This window comes from Hypanus sabinus, unplaced genomic scaffold (genome assembly GCF_030144855.1).
Source record: "Hypanus sabinus isolate sHypSab1 unplaced genomic scaffold, sHypSab1.hap1 scaffold_337, whole genome shotgun sequence".
Taxonomy (NCBI): domain Eukaryota; kingdom Metazoa; phylum Chordata; class Chondrichthyes; order Myliobatiformes; family Dasyatidae; genus Hypanus; species Hypanus sabinus.
In genome coordinates, this window is record NW_026781241.1 from 163,226 (window position 1) to 182,369 (window position 19,144).

The following is a 19,144-nucleotide window of genomic DNA, read 5'->3' on the forward strand; positions in this document are numbered from 1 at the left end:
GGTGAATCGATAATTAGCCCACCCTTGTGGGCAAAGGAAAGTTCCAAACAGTGGCCCTTGGCCACTAGTTCCCTGGTTTCGATTCTTCCATTTTTCCTCCTTCATCTCCGTCTGACTCTGAGTGTCTGTGTCCTCGGTTAAAACTAAACAAGCTGCGAGCGATGTAAACAAGCTGCAAGTCAGACACATTTGCTCTCCCTCCCTCTCCCTCTCCCCCTCTCCCTCTCCCTCCCTCCCTCTCTCCCTCCCTCCCTCCCCACAGCAAACAAAACCTAGGGATTCATAACAATGATCACTCCCCATTCTGAGCTGACAGGTGTGCCAGTAGGTGGGATGACTGAGTGAATCCTTTCCCACATTTTTAGCAGGTGAACGGCCTCTCTCTAGTGTGAACTCGCTGGTGTGCCAGTAGGGTAGATGACAGAGTGAATCCCTTCCCACAGACTGAGCAGGTGAACTGCTACTCCGCAGTGTGAATTCGCTGATGACTCTTTAGGGTGAATGATCGAGTGAATCCCTTCCCACAGACTGAGCAGGTGAACGGCATCTCCCCAGTGTGAACTCGCTGATGTACCAGTAGGGTAGATGACAGAGTGAATCCTTTCCCACAGACTGAGCAGGTGAACGGCTTCTCCCCAGTGTGAACTCGCTGATGTACCAGTAGGGTAGATGACTGAGTGAATCCTTTCCCACAGACTGAGCAGGTGAATGGCTTCTCCCCAGTGTGAATTTGCTGATGTACCAGTAGGGTAGATGACTGAGTGAATCCTTTCCCACAGACTGAGCAGGTGAACTGCTTCTCCGCAGTGTGAATTCGCTGATGACTCTTTAGGGTGAATGATCGAGTGAATCCCTTCCCACAGACTGAGCAGGTGAACGGCTTCTCCCCAGTGTGAACTCGCTGATGTACCAGTAGGGTAGATGACAGAGTGAATCCTTTCCCACAGACTGAGCAGGTGAATGGCTTCTCCCCAGTGTGAACTCGCTGATGTACCAGTAGGGTAGATGACTGAGTGAATTCTTTCCCACAGACTGAGCAGGTGAACGGCTTCTCCCCAGTGTGAATTTGCTGATGTACCAGTAGGGTAGATGACTGAGTGAATCCTTTCCCACAGACTGAGCAGGTGAACGGCTTCTCCCCAGTGTGAATTTGCTGATGTACCAGTAGGTTGGATGACAGAGTGAATCCTTTCCCACAGACTGAGCAGGTGAACGGCCTCTCCCCAGTGTGAACTCGCTGGTGACTCCGTAAGTCAGATGACATATTGAATCCTCTCCAACACACTGAGCAGGTGAAAGGCCTCTCCCCAGTGTGAACTCGCTGATGACTCTGTAGGGTGGATGACCGAGTGAATCCTTTCCCACAGACTGAGCAGGTGAATGGCCTCTCTCCAGTGTGAACTCGCTGATGTCTCTGTAGGCTGAATAAATTAGTGAATGTCTGCCCACAGACTGAGCAGGTGAACGGCCTCTCCCCAGTGTGAACTCGCTGATGATTCCATAGGTTGGATAAATGAGTGAAGGTCTTCCCACAGACTGAGCAGGTGAATGGCCTCTCCCCAGTGTGAACTCGCTGATGTCTCTGTAGGTTGGATGACTGAGTGAATCCCTTTCCACACACTGAGCAGGTGAACAGCTTCTGCCCAGTGTGAGCTCGCTGATGTCTTTGTAGGTTGGATGACAGAGTGAATCCTTTCCCACAGACTGAGCAGGGGAATGGCTTCTCCTCAGTGTGAACCCACTGGTGAGCCATTAGGTCAAATGACTGAGTGAATCCCTTCCCACAGAGTGAGCAGGTGAACGGCCTCTCCCCAGTATGAACTCGCTGATGTCTCTGTAGGTTGGATGACTGAGTGAATCCCTTTCCACAGACTGAGCAGGTGAAAGGCTTCTCCCCAGAGTGAACTCGCTGATGTACCAGTAGGGTAGATGACTGAGTGAATCCTTTCCCACAGACTGAGCAGGTGAATGGCTTCTCCCCAGTGTGAACCCGCTGGTGAGCCATTAGGTCAGATGACCGAGTGAATCCTTTCCCAGAAATTCAGCAGATGACCAGCCTCTGCCCAGTGTGGTGTGAACTGATTGGTGTGTTCACAGGTGAGAAGACCGACTGAACCCCTTCTCACACACAGAACAGGTGAATGGCCTTGCCCAGTGTGTGAACCTGCTGATCTAACTTCAATTGTGATAACCGAGTGAATCCATTCCCACTGTCTGAGCAGGTGAAAGGCCTTTCTCCTGTGTAAGTTACAGGTGTGACAGTTGGTCAAATGACCGAGTGAATCCCTCCCCACAGTCTGAGCAGGAAGGATGGTCAATTGGATCCCTTGCTCCACTTGTTAAATATCTAGACAGAGACAACAAAACTGGTGTGCCGTGTTTGAGCTTCCTGGAGACGAATTCCTTCTCAGTTTTAACCTGTAAAAAGATTTACAAAATCCATCAATGGGTGTAGGACAACATTTCAGATGAGATTACTTGAGTTGCCAAGGTTTCATCTGGTATCACACTGTTACAGTGAGGTTCAACACAAGTTGGACAGAGAAATCATCTCCTGACTGGTCAGAGTGCTGGTATCTGGAATGACCATCAATTCCCTGATGCTCTTCCTGTCTCTATAAGAATGGGGCATTTCTGCCGTCTCCTGGCTCAGTTTGACTCTTTCCGTTGGTATTATTCCCTGTTCCTGCTGAGCAGCATGGGTTCTTCGCCCCACAGTAACTGAAACACTCTCACACAAATAGTCTTTCTTGACATGTATTGGAGTGTTATATATTGGAGTATAAATTTTGCTGGACCAAAACTATGCAGTCAGCTTTGACTTGCTATTTGCTATGCATGTACCGAGAATGAAATCTTAGGAATGTAGAAGACAAAGGTGTGTTAATGAGAGGTAGCTAAGAGATGCAGATTAGTTTGGTCAAGTTTTGAAGCTTGCTATTTTGCTATGCATGTACCCAATTTAGTAGAATGAAATCTTAGGAATGTAGAAGACAAAGGTGTGTTAATGAGGGGTAGCTGAGAGATGAAGATTAGAACATGATTAAATCAATTGGTAGAAACAATGGTGGCAAGGTGTACGTGTAGTACGTGTGATACGCAACTATAGATTGATTACATATGCTAATACAACTGAACAAGTACTATAAAAAATGCTGTGTCCGAGGATTGGGTGGGGGGGGGGGGGGGCAATCAGCGACTAGCTCAATGACTGTCTCAGCTTTGATTTGCAAATTAAAATTTAACCCTTCTTGAAGAATCTTCTGCGTCTCCTGGTCATTTGTGAGGCACGAAAAACCACGACATAATTGGCGTCAGGAACAGGACCGGAAATAGACCCGCAGAAAGGAAATGGCAGATTGTGGATGCTTCCCAGCCCTCTGGGGATCCCCACAAGGCTAACAGAATTAAGGGTGCACCCAAACAAAAGTTAAGCGCTTTCTGCGACAATTTGGACTAAGAATTCGGTTGGCTTTGGGGAGGTCTTGGAGTCTCTGAAGTGTGGAACCACTGCCGAAGGGTCTCTCCGGTCCAAAGAATCTGGCAGAGTTGGGGTTAACAGAGGAGGCTCAGAGGATTGATCAAGAACACTGCAGTGAGGGTAAGTACAAATAATTTAATGAGACGTTAAGAAAAAGTCCACGTGGTGTTGGTAGATCACTGTAGGTACCGCTTCGTACGAAACGAAGGGCTGAACGGGCAGGGAAAGGAAATTAGACTAGGTGTAGAATTAGAGTAAATTTAGTAAAGAAAAAGTCCATGTGGTGTTAGACAAGGCGTAGAATTAAAGTAAATAATATTATCCAGTAAACAAACTGTGAATCTCTGAAATACCTTAAAAAGAGAGAATAACCTGACAGGTAAAGGAATGGCAGTAGAGATTCTGAGCAAAAAATTCCTGTTAATTAAATATGAGATCACAAAAACTTCAGAAAAATGGGGAAAAGAACCAAAAACCTGGCCACAAAGTGGCCAAGAGAAGGAACGTTTGATGTAAGCTTGTGCAAAGATATGGAGGGACTAATTAAAAAATTACAAACCAAAAGATAAATCTAAGCAAAGAGGACAAAAAAGAGAACGAGAAATGGAAGTGCAAAAACTCTTCAGAATGGAGGCGGAAAGGCAGAGGGGGACAGGCAGAATATTGATTACAAGCGAGGAAGACAATAAGGTGCTGGAGAAACAGCCTGTTAGAGAGAGAGGAGGGTACGGTGAGAAGCTGGCTTCAGCTCCGTACCCGGATGCGAAAGAAACAGAAAAGCCCCCTCACTATAATGCGGAAGGAACCCCTAAGCAGTGCCCCCTGCTGACGAGAATGGTAAACATGCAGGGAGAAGTACAGGTTTGGGATAATGAGGAGGAAAAAAAAACAATACGAGAAGGAAAAAGCGGCGAAATGGAAAGAGATACAGGCAGAAAGGATAAAGATAGAACAGGTACAGAGAGAAATGGGAGAAGAGATTGAACGGATGAAATACTTGAGAGAGGAAAAGGAGTATGAGGAGTATCGGTTATACTATAGAAATAAACAGACTAGAAAAGAAAGTAGCTCATCAGAACAGGAAGAAAGAGAAGGTGACTCATTGGAGGAGCAAGAGTTAAGTAGAGAGAGAGAGGATGTGAGAATTTGGGGGAAGAGGGAGGAGGCATAAGCCTAGAAGGGCAGATGGAGGCGGTAGAGGAACAACTTGCAGAAATAGAGAGAGAGCTAGATATGTTACTCAGAGGGGATTGTCAGGAGAGATGCGAAAAATACTCTAGGGGCCAACCAAGTATAGAATCAAGACAGAAAGGAAGGACTCCACAGGGAGACCAAGGGAAGGAGAGGACCCCAGAGACATTTGTGTGGGAGGCAGTACAGACATACCCCCTGAGACAGATGGGGAGTCAGGCGAGGAGGAGAGCCAGGTCAGGTGGGAAGAAGGAGGAAGAATGATGCCTTTGTTAGTTAAAGGATCAGGACAAGTGCAGTATATCCCTTGGGGATCCCAGGACCTAGAAGGGCTGAAAACCACTCTGCCCAATCTACATGAAGGAGCAGGGAAATGGATTAGAGCCTTTGAAGAAGAAACAGCAGGACGATTATTGGCTATGGGAGATTTGAAGGCACTGTTGATAAGGTTGATGGGAACCTCCAAATTTAACAAACTAATGGAAATGGCTGGCATAGTAAACTCGAACGACCCAAGAACTGATGGAGATGGGTTTGAAAGAGTGAGGCAGAGGGTATGGCAGGCCCTCAGAAAGCTTTATCCACCCAAAGTGGACCCCAAAGCCTTAAAAGGGGATCCACTGGGAGACACTGAAAACCCAGCAGCCTGCGTCAAAAACCAGTTGAAACGGTGAAGACTGGAGACTGAACAAGAGGTGGAGAATAGCTTATTTATGACCTCACTGTTCCGACATAACATTTTGGATGCAATGCCTCGACAAGTAAAATCCAAACTGGAGGAAGTGGTTGGGCAGACGTCAATGACCCCACAAGTATTTAGAGACCACATAGTCCATGCGGTTGAGAAATACCGGAAAGACAAACGAAGGTTGGCTGAGCAGCAGGAAGAGGTGCAAAGAATGTTAATACAAATGCAGCTTGAAGAACTCAAAAAGAAGGAAAAAGAGAAAAACAAAAAGTTGCTGCCAGCAACCACCGGCTCGAGTACAGCCATCGAACTGGACAAAGCACCGCTATATGGAGGGACCGATCATACTGTAAGACAAGGGCTGGAAAACCCCATGCCAATAATCATCTTTGGAGGAGCATTCCCACAAATGCCCTATCAGGAACAGACTAAATTCAAACAGCCCAGACAGGACTGGAAGTCCCAAGGAGGGGGGCAGAGGGGACCAGTGAAGAGACAGGGGGAAAGAGAGGTAGAGAGATTGTGCTGGGTATGCAATCAGCCAGGTCACATGAGAAGAGATTGTCTGTTTACCCCATGGCCTGTCACACACCGGCAGGAACAGATAAGGGAACTAAAGTTTAATCAAGGACAAGCCCCCACAGGCCCAAGCGGACCTGTGAATCCCTATGCGAGGTATTAGGGGTGCCCCGAGAACTCGAGTGGGAAGGGACATTACCCAATGATAACAAGGGAGGCAGATGAGGAACCCATTGTTCAGGTTATGTTAGAAGGACAACTGACACCAATGATGGTAGATACTGGAGCCACGTACACTTGTGTGCAGCCACTGTCTGCCCTTCACCTTCCCATGTCAGGAAAGTTTATTAAGATGGTAGGGTTCTCGGGGAAAACACAGTTGACACAGTGCACGGCTCCAGTGCGGTTGAGAATGGGAAATAAAGAAATTGTTTTGCCGGTGCCAGTATTTAAAGAAACTCCAATTAATTTGATAGGCAGAGATGCCTTATTGAAATTGGAATTAAAATTAGAATGTACTAGAAATGGGCTGAATGTGGAAAGAGCAGGGGCTCAATTGATAGTGCAAGAAGACAAGAAGGCTAATGTCTTTTGGATAGGAGACATCGCAGATCAGATTCAGGAAACCTGGGAAAAATGGAAAAAGGGCGTGCAGGCTATATTACCCAGGGCGTAACGCCCAAATCTGAGCTACATTGTACAGTGATTTTTGACGAGACTCAGAACAGGGAGTTAGAGGAGAGATGGCACCTGGAGGTATGTACCCAACAGCACCTGGAAGGGGAGGCTGTGATAATTGGAAAGCAAGGGGCAGCTTTACAAGTTAAGTAGAACACCTTTTTAGAAAAATGGTACAGGATACCGGAGGCTGTGCCCCACATAACGTTGTTGGTAAACAAGGGATATCAGTCTAAAGACTTAGGAACCTTAATTAAGAGTGCTGAAACCATAACAGTGTGGAGGAAAATCACGCCCTAGGTGTGGGTATCAGAAGACAACAATTGCATTAAAATAATGGTAAGTGTAGATATGGTAGGGACAGTGAGAGAGGTCGAAATAACTCCCCAACCAGACCTGCCCTTGCTGGGAAAGGGTACAGGCCAGCAGAAAGATAAAAGTTTAGATGATTTGCCGTCTATTCTGTGGTCACAGCCTGACAAGGACGTAGGGAAAATAAAAACAGCTAGTCCGGTGGAAATAAGGCTGAAGAAAGGAGCAATTCCACCCAGGAGACCACAATACCCACTAAGACCAGAAGCAGAAGAGGGAATAGCATCGACAGTGCAGGGATTGCTTGAAATAGCGGTGCTTAAAAGAACAAACAGTCCATGTAATACCCCATTGCTGCCGGTCTTAAAAGCAGATAAATCTAAGTGGAGATTGGTGCATGATTTGCATGTGGTAAATGATGTGGTAGAGGACTGGCCAGCGGTAGTCCCCAACCCACACACGCTTTTGACTAATGTCCTACCAGAAGCAAGTTACTTTTCAGTGATTGATTTGTGTTTGGCTTTCTTCAGCATTCCTCTAGCCGACCAGTGTCAGTATCTGTTTGCATTTACTTACAGAGGTGCTCAGTATACCTATACCAGAATGCCGCAAGGATTTAAACATTCACCACACGTTTTTAATCAGGTGTTGAAGGCAGACCTAGAGGGCATGCCATTGGAAAGTACATTGTTACGGTATGTGGATGACCTGTTGATTTGCTCCCACAGTAAGGAACAGTGTGAGCAGGACACTATAACTCTGTTAGAGAAGCTGGCATACGGAGGACATAAAGTATCCAAAAAGAAACTGCAATTTTGCACGCAGCAAGTGGAGTACCTAGGCAGGGTAATATCCAAGGGAGTGAAGGCGAGAGCACCAGATCAGATTGAGGCAATAACTAAGGCCCCCAAACCCCAGACTGTAGGGCAGATGATGACGTTTTTGGGAATGGCAGGGTACAGCTCAGATTGGACAGGAGAATACGCTGAGATTGTGGCACCTTTGAGAAAGATAATGAAAGAAGCAGGGCATACAAATTTGAAGAACGGCTTACAGTGGAATGGAGAGGCGGAGATTGCTTTCAATACTATTAAGCAGGAATTGCAGTCAGCACCAGCATTAGCTTTGCCTGACTACGAGAAGGTCTTTCATTTGTATGTATCCAACCGACAGGAGGGTTATGTCACAGCGGTTTTAACACAAGAGACAGGCACAGGAAAAGCAAAACAGCCGATAGCAGACTACAGTACGAGACTAGATGAGGTGGCTCAGGGGTATCCACCCTGTTATCAGGGATTGGCGGCGCTGTACTATGCATATGAAAAGGCGTCACTTGTCACCCTGGGCTATCCTGTGACTCTGTCCACACACCACAAAGTAGCATAATTGTTGGAAAGAGGGAAATTTGTGCTAACGCCAGCCAGGATAGCAGTGGATCAGATGCTATTGACATTTCCTGACATATCAATACAGAGATGCACTACCAGTAATATAGTCGATTTTGGCCCTTTGGACTATGAAGGAGAACCCCATGATTGTGTAGGGAAGACAATGGCATTTGCCAAATTGAGTGCAGATTGACAGTCAGAACCTCTAGAGGATGCAGATAAAAAGGTTCTGTTCGTAGATGGCTCTTGTTATAGGGACTATGATGGAAATCATGCAGGGTTCTCAGTAGTACAGCAGGATCAGTGGAGGTATAAGATTATTAGGATGGAGTCCTGTCTCCAACCGTGTTCCGTCCAACTAGCGGAAATCAAAGCCCTGACAGCTGCGTGAGAAATGATGGAAGGTGAGAAAGTAGACATCTATACTGATTCTGCATATGCTCATGGCGTTTGCCATTTGCTCGAGGCAGTGCGGAAGCAGAGAGGTTTTAAAAAAAGTAGCGGAGATCCCATACAACATTGTCAGCAAATTCTCGACTTAATAAAAGCTATAATGAAACCTAAAGCATTGGCTATAGTAAAACATCAGGCACATAAAAAGGAAAATGATGTAATAACAAAGGGAAATCAAGCTGTGGACGAGGCAGCCAGAAAAGCATCTGGGTGAACATCTGCTGTCATTGCCTCCCAGGTAAGCCTAACTCCAGAACCCGAGGTAGAGGACCTAATTGAAATACAAGGTAAGGCAACTTTGGCAGAACAGACAATGTGGAGACGGAAGGGGAGCCAAGCAGAACCCAGAAGGCTTGTGGAGCACAGAAGACGGTTTGTTGGTAGTGCCCACCCCTCGACTGACGATTCTGATTTCAGAAGCGCATGGGATTGACCATTGTGCATTGGGGGAAGTGATAAAGAAAATAAAGGATGGTTTTTGGTCACCTCATTTACAGGCTTCAGTGGACGTTGTCTTGTCACAGTGCGAGGTATGCGCACAGGATAATGTTCGGAAGGGAATTACAACCCCACTAGGTCACATTCCTGTACCTGAGGGACCATTTAAACATCTAGTGATTGATTACATAGATATGATAAAGACAGCGAGAGGGAAAAGATACATGCTGGTAGTAATCGATCAATTTAGCAGATGGGTGGAGGCAGTACCTTCAAGAGCTCAAGGGGCAAAGACAGTGGTAAAACTTCTGACAAATGAAGTGATCCCAAGGTTTGAAATACCTACAGAATTTAGCTTTGACAATGGTTCAGCTTTTATCCAGAAAGTGGTCAAATTGGTACTACAGGCACTGAGGATAAAGCAAAGATTTGGATATGTATACCACCCTCAGTCACAGGGCATGGTAGAGAGAATTAATGGAACCCTGAAAGCCAAACTAAATAAAATTTGTGCAGACACTAAACTTAATTGGGTTGATGCTTTACCGTTAGCATTGATGAGTTACCGCATGCAAACTAATCGAATGACATGCCTGATACTGCATGAGATTGCTGCAGGCTGGGAAGCTATCATACCTGTGATAGGGGTCAGCAAAAATGTTGAATGGATAAACTATATATACTATAATCAGCAGAGATTCATCAACTACACCGATGATGCACTGGCAGCCTTAGGGCAACAGCTAGATGCAACTACCAGGATGGCGTGGCAAAACAGACAGGTACTGGATTGGCTTTTGGCAGAAAAAGGGGGTGTGTGTGTAATGTTTGGAGAACAATGCTGCACTTTCATACCGAACAATACTAGCCCAGAAGGGTCTTTCACCAGGGCAATGAATAAACTAAAGTATCTGCGGTTGGAGGTCAAACAGAATGCAGGATTTGAACATCAGTTCTTTGGTTGGTTGAAAAGTAGACTCGGAGCATGGGGAGCATGGCTGACTAAAATTGCAATAACTGTCAGTATTAATTGTTGAGCTGTGCGCTTGTGCTGTGCTGTTTTCTTCCTTGTCTCAAATCTCTTGTAGTGCGTGCTGCAACCAAACAATTTCCGATGCTCGTGGCAATTACTGAAGCAAGCTTAGTGGAGAAAGAAACACCGAAAATGTATCGTTACAGCCTGCAACACCTGCAGGATGAACAAGAGCAAAACGACAGTGTGGGAGTAGATTGTAAGGGCTTCAGAGTCTTTTTCCCTGTCTCAGGTACAAGGGGACAGGTTTTTGGCTCAGCGGCCCAGGGTAGCAGGGAGAGAATACTTTGAGGTCTTGGCGCAGAAAATTATAGTTTACCCGAGATTTGGGAATAAATGCTTGAGTTTATTGAGGCTTTTGTGCGCGGACTCTTAGTCTTCTTTCTCTGTGCAAGAAAGGGGGGATATATTGGAGTATTGGAGTATAAAAATATTATGGAGTATAAAACTTGTATCATTTGCTGTGTAACTAGTCAGTTTGCTATGCATGTCAATTTAGTAGAATGAAGTCTCAGGAATGTAGAAGACAATGGTGTGTTAATGAGAGGTAGCTAAAGAAATGTAGATTAGAACATTGCTCAGTTCTGAGTTTATTATTTGCTGTGCATGTACTCAATTTGGTAGGAGACTGAAGTCTTAGGAATGTAGAAGACAATGGTATGTTAATGAGAGGTAGCTAAGAGATGTAGATTAGAACATGATTAAGCCAATTGATAAGAACAATAGGGACATGATGCATGTGTAGTACGTGTAATATGCAACTATAGATCGATTACATATGCTAATACAACTGGACAAATACTATAAAAAATGCTGTGTCCAGAGATCGGTGGGCAATCAGCGACTAGCTCAATGACTGTCTCAGCTTTGATTTGCAAATTAAAGTTTAACCCTTCTTGAAGAATCTTCTGCGTTTCCTGGTCATTTGTAAGGCACAAAAAACCACAACATAATTACCCCACAGGGGAAAACAGGGTTGTCACCAGCTGAAATCATTTCTGGACGGCCCATGAGGACACCCTGGGAACAAAGTCTCAGGATTAAAAGCAAAGTGAATAAGAATAAGGAACCTTGGTTCTCGATGGATATTGGAACTGATGAAGAAGGAGAGAGATGTATGACATGTATAAGAAACAGGGATCGGTACTTGAGGAGTATACAAAAAGTAAGAAAATACTTAAGAAAGAAATCAGGAGGGCTAAAAGAAGACATGAGGTTGCTTTGGCAGTCGGGGTGAAGGATAATCAAGAGCTTCTACAAGTATGTTAAGTGCAAAAGGATAGTAAGGGATAAAATTGGTCCTATTGAAGATCAGAGTTGTCGGCTATTTATGGAACCAAAAGAAATGGGGGAGATCTTAAATGTTTTTTTTTGCACCTGTATTTACAAAGGAAACTTGCATGGAGTCAATGGAAATAAGGCAAACAATTCGTGAGGTCATGGAACCTTTTCAGATAGAAGAGGAGCTTGCTATCTTGAGGCAAGTCAGAGTAGATAAATCTCCAGGACCTGACAAGGTATTTTCTTGGACTTTGAAGGAGACCAGTGTTGAAATTGCAGGGGCCCTGGCAGATATATTTTAAATTTCGTTACCTACGGGAGAGGTGCCAGAGGATTTGAGGATAGCTCATGTTGTTCTGTTTTATAAAAAAGGCTCTAAAAGTAATTCAGGAAATTATTGGCCAGTAAGTTTCACATTGGTAGTGGGTAAATTATTGGAAGGAGTACCAAGAGATAGGATCTACAAGCATTTAGATAGACAGGAACCTATTAGGGTGAGTCAACATGGCTTTATGTGTGGTAGGTCATGTTTAACAAATCTATTAGAGGTTTTTGAGGAGGTTACAAGGAAAGTGGATGAAGGCAGGGCAGTGGATGTTGTCTGTATGGACTTCAGTAAGGACTTTGACAAAGTCCCGCATTGGAGGTTAGTTACGAAGATTCAGTCACTAGGTATACATGGTAAGGTAGTAAATTTGATTAGACATTGGTTCAATGGGAGAAGTCAGAGAGTGGTAGTGGAGGATTGCTTCTCTGAGTGGTGGCCTGTGACTAGTGGTGTGCCACAGGGATCAGTGCTGGGTCCATTGTTATTTACCATCTATATCAATGATCTGGATGATAATTTGGTAAATTTGATCAGCAAATTTGCTGATGATACAAGGATTGGAGGAGTAGTGGACAGTGAAGAACGTTTTCAATGCTTGCAGAGGGATCTGGACCAGCTAGAAAAATGGGCTGAAAAATGGCAGATGCAGTTTAATACAGACATGTGTGAGGTATTGCACTTTGGAAGGAAAAAACAAAGTAGAACATACAGGGTAAATGGTAGGGCACTGAGGAGTGCACTAGAACAGAAGGATCTAGGAATACTGATACAAAATTCCCTAAAAGTGGTGTCACAGCTAGATAGGGTAGTAAAGAGAGCTTTTAGTACATTGGCCTTTATGAATCAAAGTATTGAGAATAGGAGTTGGAATGTTATGGTGAGATTGTATAAGGCATTGGTGAGGCCGAATTTGGAGTATTGTATGCAGTTTTAGTCACCGAATTACAGGAAGGATAGTAATAAGGTTAAAAGAGTGCAGAGAAGGTTTATGAGGATGTTGACAGGACTTGAGAACTGAGTTACAGAGAAAGGTTGAACAGGTTAAGACTTTATTCCTTGGAGCATAGAAGAATGAGCGGAGACTTCATAGAGGTATATAAAATTATGATGGGTATAGATAGAGTGAATGCAAGCAGGCTTTATCCACTGAGGCTAGGGGAGAAAAAAACCAGAGGACAGGGGTTAAGGGTGAAGGGCGAAAAGTTTAAAGGGAACATTGGGAGGGCTTCTTCACAACTGGTTCTGACAGAGGTATAACTGGTTCTTCTGGGCACATTCAGTCTCACTCCCAACCATTTCCTACCTTCCTTTGTACAGGTATGTAATGTCTAAAGGACCAGTGTTTGAGTAAATGAGACTCACCAAACTTTCTCCTGACTGAATCACTGGAATCTTCGAGTCAAATGGGTTCTCTCCAGTTGATGCTCTCAGTCCTCGGGCTGGTTCACTTGTTGCTGTTCCCACGTCCTCAGTCGTGGTTTGCTTCCAGTTGCGGTTTTTCTTCCAATAAATCTCTCACCACAGGTCTAACTTTAACCACAGAGATAATGAAGCACATTAACAATAAAAAGGAGAACCAAACATTTCTGCTTAATGTTACTCTGAACAGCACTCACTGACAGTTAAACACTGAAGGCAGATTTAATGATCTCTGTGAACCATCTTTTATTTTCCCTCACATGTTACAGAATGATATGGGATAAGAAGGAGCCATCATTCAATCATGGTAAGATATATGACACAGGAACAGAATTAGGTGATTCAATCCATCTGGTCTGCCCACCATTCAACCAGGGCTGATTTTTATTCCAACATATTCCTGTCTTCCTCCAGTAACACTGAAGCTACTTAGCAATCATGAATATATTAATCTTTGTCATAAATATACCCAAATGGCATCCTCAACCAACCTCTACGGCAAAAAATTCCACAGATCAGACATCTTTTAGCCAAAATTTTTTTCTTATCTCAGTTTTAAAGAGAAGTATCTTTATTCTGAGACTGTGCTGTCAGATCACAGACTCTGTCTAATGGAAACCTCCCCTCCCTTTCCAGTGTATACAGGCTTTTCAGCATTTGGTACGTTTACTTAACCATACATCCTTCCACTACCACCACCGTCCCTCTGAACTCCATTGCGCACAGGCCCAGACCCATCAAATGCTCCTCATACATAAAGCTGATCATTCCTGAGATTGTTCATGTAAACCTCATTAGCAACAACTGTACTGAACACATTTCCAGCAATAACAGACAAAATGGTACCAGATAATTGACAGGGAAAAGCTGTGCTTTCTTTACTGATGTCCTATCACAGGACGAGTCATTTCCATTTCCAGGTTAAATCAGGTCCATTTCAGGAAGTACAAATCAGTCCTGGGTGAATGTAATAAAAAGAAACTGGAATTACCAGAAACACTCAGCGGGTAAGGAACAGCTGTGGGATCTACAATTCAGGTTAATAACGTTTCATCAGAATGACTTCAAACATTTTCAGATTTTAGTGCAGATCTCCAGCAACTTGAAATTCTGCTTGATTTCCACCGATTTTACTTGGATCAGAAACTGATATCCCAGGACCCAACCTCACAGAGTCACACAGCTGAATCTGCCACTCACCGACCCTGAGAGTCTCTTGGACTCGAGTCCCATGCTTAGTGACGATTCCTGGGGTTAAACCCATTGCTACTGGTCATCTATGTCAATAATTTAGTTGAGAAAGTACAGGGTACGGGTAGAGAGTTTGCAGCAAGTTCAAACAATTACTTTTTTTGAAAGACAGTCAGTATAAACACTCCCCTCTCTTTCCCTCTCCCCACTCAGAACTGACCAAAAGCGACTTCAGAAGATGCAAGAGTAACCACTGTGAGGGAATGGGAGTGGTTTCAAAGGGCTGGGCTGCTGGAAGCACATTACCAGACCTGGAGTGATTGCAACTGGGTCTGACAGAGGCATAGCTGGATCTTCAGGGCACATTCAGTCTCACTCCAACTATTTCCTACCTTCCTTTGTACAGGTATGTAATGTCAATGTGTGTTATGTGGTAAACACTTGTGAGAAGGGATACTCTGTGGAAATCACTGTCAGTAATACTTTGTGTGTTGGGTCTGGATTGGGAGTACCTTGCGGAATCTACCTGTGTGTCAACCCTTGCCTGGGTGGTCATTCCCTTTGCAGACAGTACCCCTGTGATAAGCTACTTTTAGTGATAATTCGTATGTGGATTTAGAACGACGACGGATAAGACCTATGGCGACTGTTTTCCTGTTTTACCACTGTGGAGTTTATGGAATTCAACGTAATTACCTTCTCCCGACATTCACCTTCGAATACCAATATCTCTCTCTCGTCATTGATTCTGTGTATGAACTGAACTTTCATACTTCACCATCTCAAGACTTAAAGCTTGGTATTCCCTGAGCTCATTGGTTTGGGAGTTATATTTACACTTATGTGTACTCGTAACACCTTTAACTTTTGGTTATTGTGCTTAATTTGTTATATAATAAGTAGATACAAATAAAGACAGTGGTTTTAACATCAAAGAAGGTAAAAGGGTTAACACTTCATTAAAAAAATAGCAGCCTGTTTTTCTGACAGAAACTGCTGATGATCAACCAATGTGCTAAGCCATGCTGAGCCATATTTCTTCTTGAGGGTTTCAGGATGCTAGCCAGGGTTTCAGGATGCTTATCTCCTTGTGCAATCATGTGTGGAGATAGGACAGTGTCAGTTTGTTTTGTGTGTGTAAGCCATTATGACTGTTTTGTAATTTGTCTTTAGGGGCTGTCATGCAGTAAGTAGCTTTGGCTCCAGCCTGTCTTGGGTGGGGAGTATCTGGATGGATATATCTGGGGTGTAAGTGGAATTGTTGGTCAGTTAGTGAATTGAGTGGGAACAGACATCGACTGTTCCTGTTTGAGCGAGTAACTGAGTAAGCCCCGGTTACTTGGGATAAAGAGTTTGTACTTATATAGTCTCTAAGTGACTTTCTCCGGATTCGATTTCCACAGATTGGGAGTGGTTTTAAAGGGCTGGGCTGCTGGAAGCACTGTACCAGACCTGCAGTGATTGCAATTGGGTCTGACAGAGGCATAACTGGTTCTTCTGGGCACATTCAGTTTCACTCCAGCTATCTCCTACCTTCCCTTGTACAGGTATGTGATGTCTAAAGGACCAGTGTTTGAGAGAATGAGACTCACCAAACTTTCTCCTGACTGAATCACTGAGTCAGATGGGTTCTCTCCAGTTGATGCTCTCAGTCCTCGGGCTGGGTTCATTTGTTGCTGTTCCCTCGTCTTCAGTCGTGGTTTGCTTCCAGTTGCGGTATTTCTTCCAATAAACCTCGCACCGCAGGTCTAACTTTAACCAGAGAGACAATGAAGCACATTAACAATAAAAAGTAGATCCAAACATGTCTGCTTAATGTTACTAAGAACAAATCTCACTGAAATTTAAACATTGAAGGCAATACAGTAATGATCTCAGTGAACAATCGGTTATTGTCTCTCACATGACACAAAACGATATGGGATCAGAAGGAGGCATCATTCAGTTATGGTAAGACATAAGGAACAGAATTAGGTGATTTGATCCATCCCATCTGCTCCACCACTCAACCATGGTTGATTTTTATTCCAACACCATATTCTTGCCTTCCTCCTGTAACCCTGTAGCTACTTAGCAATCTTGAATATATTAATCTCCGTCATAAATATACCCAAATGGCAGCCTCAGGCAAACTCTGTGGCAACAAATCCTACACTTCAGACACCTTTTGGCAAAAAAAGTTACTCAAATGAATTTTAACGGGAAGCATCTTTATTCTGAGACTGTGCTGTCAGATCACAGATTCTCTGTCTAATGGAAACATCCTCTCCGTGTCCACTGTTTCCAGACTTTTCAGCATTCGGTAGGTTTACTTAACCATACATCCCCCACCATCGCCACCGTCCCTCTGAACTCCACCCCCACCATCCCTCTGAACTCCAGGTCCAGAAACATCAAATGCTCCGCATACATAAAGCCGATCACTCCTGAGATTATTCATGTGAACCTCGTTAGCAACAACTGTACTGAACACATTTCCAGGAATAACAGACAAACTGGTACCAGGATAATTGACAGGGAAAAGTTGTGCTTCCTTTACTGATCTACTATCACAGATGAGTGATTTCCATTTCCAGGTTAAATCAGGTCCATTTCAGGAAATATAAACCAGTCCAGGGTGAATGTAATAAAAGAATAAAAGAACGTAATAAATAGAAGCTGGAATTACCAGAAACGCTTAACAAATAAGGAACAGCTGCGGGGAGAGGTACAAACTTTACAATTCAGGTTAATGACGTTTTGTCAGAATGATTTCAAACATTTAGTTTATAGTGCAGATCTCCAGCAACTTGAGATTCTGCTTGATTTTCACCGAATGACAGACTGCTGACAGTGAGGGGTGGGGGAATTTCCAAAGACAGTTTGAACGCCAGACTCACGGGTCTAATCCTACTGTTGTAAACACGAAAAAGCCGTTCCGGAGACGTCAGAACACACCAGAGCTACAGAATTAATGATACATACTACTGTATAAAAAATTCAAAAATCACAAAGTTAGAAGAAACAACAAGAACTTTGTCATATATACTTTGACCCTCACCAAATTTTTATCAACACACCATAGAAAGATTCCCATCCGGACACCTCACGCTCTGCATGGTAACTGCTCTGCCCGTGACTGTGAGAAACGGCAGCGACCTTTGGATACAGATCAGCACATCACAGAAACCATTCTCTCCCCGAGACTTCCCAGTCCCTCAGTAAAGCAGGCAGTGAAATCAAAGATCCCCAGAACCTGGGACGTTCTCCTTTCTCACCCACCCCAGTCCGGGAGAAGACACAACAGCCATAAAGCTCCAGGACAAACGCGAGGAGCCTCAGGAAGCGAGACGAGTTCGGGGAAGTTAATGGAGCTCAGTGGCCAAAATCACACCACGTGATCTGGCATCACAAAGCGGAGGGCGGGGCGAATCTGCGGCACACAGCCTCACGTGACCTGTCGGCCGGACTTCCATTTCAATTCTGCGGAAACAGACAGCCTGGGCTCCTGGTTTGGATCGTTCAATGCAGATTAAGTGGAGTCGACACATTTCTGACGAGCCCGGTTAGTTGGGAAACAAATGAGTTCCTGGCCCTCAGTTCGGGGCTCACGGCCAACATCGGATCTCCCCGCTCGGGATCGGTCTCAGTACTCACCGATGGGAAAGTGATATCTTCGGCCCGCAGACAGTGATCCCGACGGAAGAGACGAAAGTCTTTCCCGAACACATCACCGACCTACTTCAGCTCTGAGCGGAGAGGATAACACCGTCCACCCGGAGACTGTGAACATGCGCGAACAGATGGTTACATCATCGGGAGGCGGGGCCTCGGAAACAGACGCGCAGATGTTGCCCATCTGCGGTTAAATGGGAGGGGCAAACGGAATCACGTGTCAGGATTGGTGACACCGCCCCCACCCAGGCCCCCATCCAGCTACTCATTCGTCTGTGGAAAGAAGCAAACTTGCCGCTCACATCACCTCTCACCTTAAATGTATTAGACATTTCAACCCCCAGGAAAAATATATCGTCTGTCCACTCTATCTATTCCTCTTGTAATCTTATAAACGTCCATCCACTCTCACCCCAGCCTGCGCCGCTCTGGAGAAAACAACACAAGTTTGTCCAGCCTCTCGTTATAGCTCATGCCCTCTAATCCAGGCAGTGTCCTGGTAAACCTCTTCTGCGCCCTGTCCAAAGCCCCGACATCCTTCCGAGAATGGGAGCGACCAGAACTGTATGAAACACTCCAGATGTGGTCTAACTAGTTCTATAAAACTGTGTTACGAGCTGTAACGTTTTAGAAACAAACCAGCAGCAATAGAGTTCACAGTGGAGTCTGGTTTTGATGTTAAAGCCATTGTCTTTAGTAGTATCGACTTATAATATAGTAACAACGAAATAAAGGAAAGTTACCAGTGTAATGTGTATATATGTGTAAATATAATTCCCACGAACGTGAGGGAAAGTGAGGGAACAAAGCATTGAGTCTTGAGATGGTAAAGTAGGAAAGTTCAGTAATACACGGAATAAATGATGGGAGAGAGATATTTGTAATCCAGGGTGAAACGTAGAGAAAAGGCCGTTACTTCAAAATAACCGTCGACGAAGTTCTTATCCGTTGAATCCGTCCACAGACGAGTTATCAGCGAAAGTGACCTGTCAGAGGAATACCGTCTTCCAGGGGTTACCACACAACATACCCAGGCAAGGGTTAACACAAGATATTCCAAAACCCACTCCTGTGGATTATACGAAGTGAC

The 19,144-nt window shown here is 44.5% G+C and overlaps 1 protein-coding gene across 6 annotated transcripts; it reads right to left on the reverse strand.

The window, feature by feature from the left end:
* Nucleotides 1-281: 281 nt before the first annotated feature.
* LOC132388509 (zinc finger protein 229-like) lies at nucleotides 282-18,817 on the reverse strand. Of its 6 annotated transcripts, XM_059960881.1 has the most exons (5): nucleotides 18,037-18,817; nucleotides 15,993-16,152; nucleotides 14,056-14,166; nucleotides 13,153-13,320; nucleotides 282-2,418 (listed from the first exon to the last, which is right to left on the reverse strand). In XM_059960881.1, exon 5 carries the CDS (start codon nucleotides 2,003-2,005, stop codon nucleotides 461-463), a length of 1,545 nt encoding a protein of 514 aa, XP_059816864.1. In that variant the 5' UTR covers nucleotides 2,006-2,418; nucleotides 13,153-13,320; nucleotides 14,056-14,166; nucleotides 15,993-16,152; nucleotides 18,037-18,817; the 3' UTR covers nucleotides 282-460. The 6 variants fall into 6 exon arrangements, with proteins under 6 accessions (XP_059816864.1, XP_059816867.1, XP_059816868.1 ...); XM_059960884.1 differs by having other exon boundaries at nucleotides 13,153-14,166; nucleotides 15,993-16,148; XM_059960885.1 differs by lacking the exon at nucleotides 14,056-14,166 and having other exon boundaries at nucleotides 13,153-13,316.
* Nucleotides 18,818-19,144: the final 327 nt, after the last annotated feature.